General features: G+C 39.7%; 1 protein-coding gene across 1 annotated transcript; it reads right to left on the reverse strand.

Annotated features, from left to right (window-relative positions):
- Nucleotides 1-2,034: 2,034 nt before the first annotated feature.
- LOC110739024 lies at nt 2,035-2,574 on the reverse strand. The gene has a single exon (XM_021919479.1). The coding sequence runs from the start codon at nt 2,572-2,574 to the stop codon at nt 2,035-2,037; it is 540 nt and encodes a 179-aa protein (XP_021775171.1).
- Between the last annotated feature and the right edge of the window lie 851 nt (nt 2,575-3,425).

The following is a 3,425-nucleotide window of genomic DNA, read 5'->3' on the forward strand; positions in this document are numbered from 1 at the left end:
ATCCCAAACATAGTGCCTAGCTTCTCTCTTAAGCATCTTTCTACGATTCTTGGAAAAAGAAGGAGGAAACTCCCCACAAGGAAGGTAATTATCCAAATCGAAAAGCCATGGGAGTTCCTTCACATTTATAGAATACAAGAAGTCTTACAACATTCTATATTCAATAGGGGACCCATCATCTTGGACTTCAAAATCCTCAAGTCTTGATAAATGGTCCGCAACCACATTTTCCGCTCCTTTCTTGTCTCGAATCTCATGATCAAAAGATTGGAGTTCAAGAACCCAACGAATTAACCTTGGCTTAGATTCCTTTTTCCCAAAGAGGTATTTCAAAGCCGCATGATCGGTGAACACAATAGTCTTGGACCCCAACAAGTAACAACGAAACTTTTTAAAGGAATGAACAATTGCTAAGAACTCCTTTTCCGCTGTTGTGTAATTCCTTTGAGCAACATTAAGGGTCTTCGACATGTAATATATGACATGGAGCTTCTTATCAACCCTTTGACCCAACACACCCCCAATAGCCGTATAACTTTCATCACACATAAGCTCGAAAGGCAAATCCCACCTAGGGGCTTGGACAATGGGAGTGGAAGTCAAAGCTTTCTTCAATTTGTTGAATGCCTCCAAACAATTGTCATCAAACACCAAATCAACATATTTTTGGAGAAGGTCATTGAGGGGCTTGGCAATGACTAAGAAATCCTTGATGAATCTTCTATAGAAGCCCGCATGCCCCAAAAGTGATCTTAATCCCTTTACATTCACCGGGGGTGGAAGCTTCTCAATAACCTCGATCTTGGCTTTATCCACTTCTATTCCTTTATGAGAGATTTTGTCTCTAAGCACTATTCCTTCCTCCACCATGAAGTGGCATTTTTCCCAACTTAACACTAAGTTCACATTCTCACACTTTGCTAAGCATTTTCCAAGATTCTCAAGGCAATCCTCAAACGAAAACCCCCCTACGGAAAAATCGTCCATAAAAACCTCCATTTCTTCCTCCAACATATCTCCAAAAATGCTCATCATGCATCTTTGGAAAGTTGCGGGAGTATTGCAAAGACCAAACGGCATTCTCCTATAGGCAAAGGTCTCATAAGGGCATGTGAACGTTGTCTTCTCTTGATCGTCGGGGTGAATTAAGATTTGGAATTATCCCGAGTAACCATCAAGGAAGCAATAAAACTTGTGTCTAGTTAGTCTCTCAAGCATTTGATCAATGAATGGAAGGGGGTAATGATCCTTCTTGGTGGATGCGTTTAGACGTCTATAGTCTATACACATACGCCAACCGGTGACCGTCCTAGTCGGAATGAGCTCACCTTTCTCATTCTTGACTACGGTCATACCCCCCTTCTTTGGAACAACATGAACGGGAGAGACCCACCTAGAGCTTGAGATGGGGAATATGATTCCCGCATCCAAAAGCTTGGTGATCTCTTTCTTCACTACCTCCCCCATTTGGGGATGTAGCTTACGTTGTCGTTCAATAGAGGGAAGGGTGCCTTCCTCAAGCGTTATATGATGCGTACACAAAGCGGGTCTTATACCCTTGATATCATCAATGGTATAGCCCAAACCACCTTGGTGCTTTCTCAAAACATCACATAGCGCTTGAGCTTGGCTCTCACTCAAGGATGCACTAGAAAGAACGGGATAAGTAGAATTTGGGCCTAAGAATTCATACCTAAGGTGTGATGGTAAAGGTTTGAGCTCTACCATAGGCACACCTTTACCTTCTTTGGTCGAGGCCACTTGCAAAGCATCTTGACTTGATATCCCCATGCAAATTTGTTCATCACTTCCTTCAATGCTTCCATCAAGCAAATCTTCATACAATTTCACTTCCTTGCTAGGAGCACCTATTTTTTCTTTGTTCAACAAAACACACTTAAGAGGATCATTAGATGTGAGAAATTTCTCATGCATGGATTGCACAATATTATCAAGAACTTCAACTCTCATGCAATTTTCAAAAGAAGAAGAGGGATATTTCATACCTTCATTAAAATCAAACTCAACTACCTCCTATCCTATCTTAAGAGATATCTTAGCACTCTTGACGTCAATCATAGCCCCCGATGTAGCAAGGAATAGTCTACCTAAGATGATAGGGATAGTACCATCTTCATCCATATCCAACACTACAAAATCTACCGGAATGAAAAATTTCCTCACCCTCAAGGGAACATCTTCTACCTTACCCTTTGGGATCTTGATCGACCTATCGGCTAATTGCAATGTAATCTTGGAAGGTAAAAGCTCTCCTATCTCTAGTCTTTGATAGACCGAATATGGCATAAGTCTAACACTAGCTCCTAAGTCACATAAGGCATTATCAATTTGAATCTTATTAATAGCATAAGGGATAGAGAAATTTTCGGGATCCTTCAACTTAGGTGACATCTTATTCATTATGAACACACTACAATTCTCAGTTAGGGTAATCGTTTCCGCCATATCACATGTCCTCTTTCCACTCAAAATTTCTTTAAGGAACTTAGCATAGTTTGGCATTTGTTCTACCACATCCGTGAAAGGAAGAGTAAGATGAAGTTGCTTAAGCATCTCTATGAATTTCCCAAATTGCTCATCCAATTTGTGCCTATTATACTTTTGGGGATAAGGGAGCTTGGGTTTGTAAAGTTCTTTCTCTTTCTCTTTCACTCTTTCTACTTATTCCTCATCAATTTTTCCAATTAAGGGACTCTCATCTCCCTTAATCTCAATCGGGTTGTTGCTAGTACTCTCTCTAGCATCACTCTTTTTAGGTACTCCACTCTCAAGGACCCTACCACTCCTAGTAACAATTGCATCCATAGGGTTCTTAGATTCTAAGCTCGATGAAGTAAAAAAAAAAAAGAATTCTTAAATTCCTTAAAATCACTAGCCAATTGAGAAAGTCGGTTTCCTAACTCCTTATTTTGAGTCAACATGTCATTAAACTTCTCATCATTAACGGCCATGTAGGATCCTAGCAAATTGGCTTGTTTCTCAAAAACCTCTTCCAAGAAACTCCTAGAAGAAAATGGTTGATCATGGAAATTATCACTTGGGCCTTGAGTATTTGGAATGGATCCAAGTGGGGTACCTCTTTGAACATTAGGTTGAAAATTTCCCCTACTTTGATTATTCCAATCACCCCTAGCTTGATTTTGGCCATGATGTTTACTATGGTTACCATAACCTTGGTTATGATCCTAATGCCCTCGGTCATGGCTTTGACCATTATAACCATGATTGTTATAGCTACCACGAATCTCTTGGACTCCATGATTTCTACAACCACTACTTTGATTATAATTATCATAGTTCGCTTGGTTGTGATAATTCCTATTTCCAAAATTTCTTTGAACCTAAAATATAGGTTCAAAATTATGATTATCTACATAATTCACATGCTAATTTTCAATCCCATC

The sequence above is a fragment of the Chenopodium quinoa genome, unplaced genomic scaffold (assembly GCF_001683475.1).
Source record: "Chenopodium quinoa cultivar QQ74 unplaced genomic scaffold, ASM168347v1, whole genome shotgun sequence".
Taxonomy (NCBI): Eukaryota; Viridiplantae; Streptophyta; class Magnoliopsida; order Caryophyllales; family Amaranthaceae; genus Chenopodium; species Chenopodium quinoa.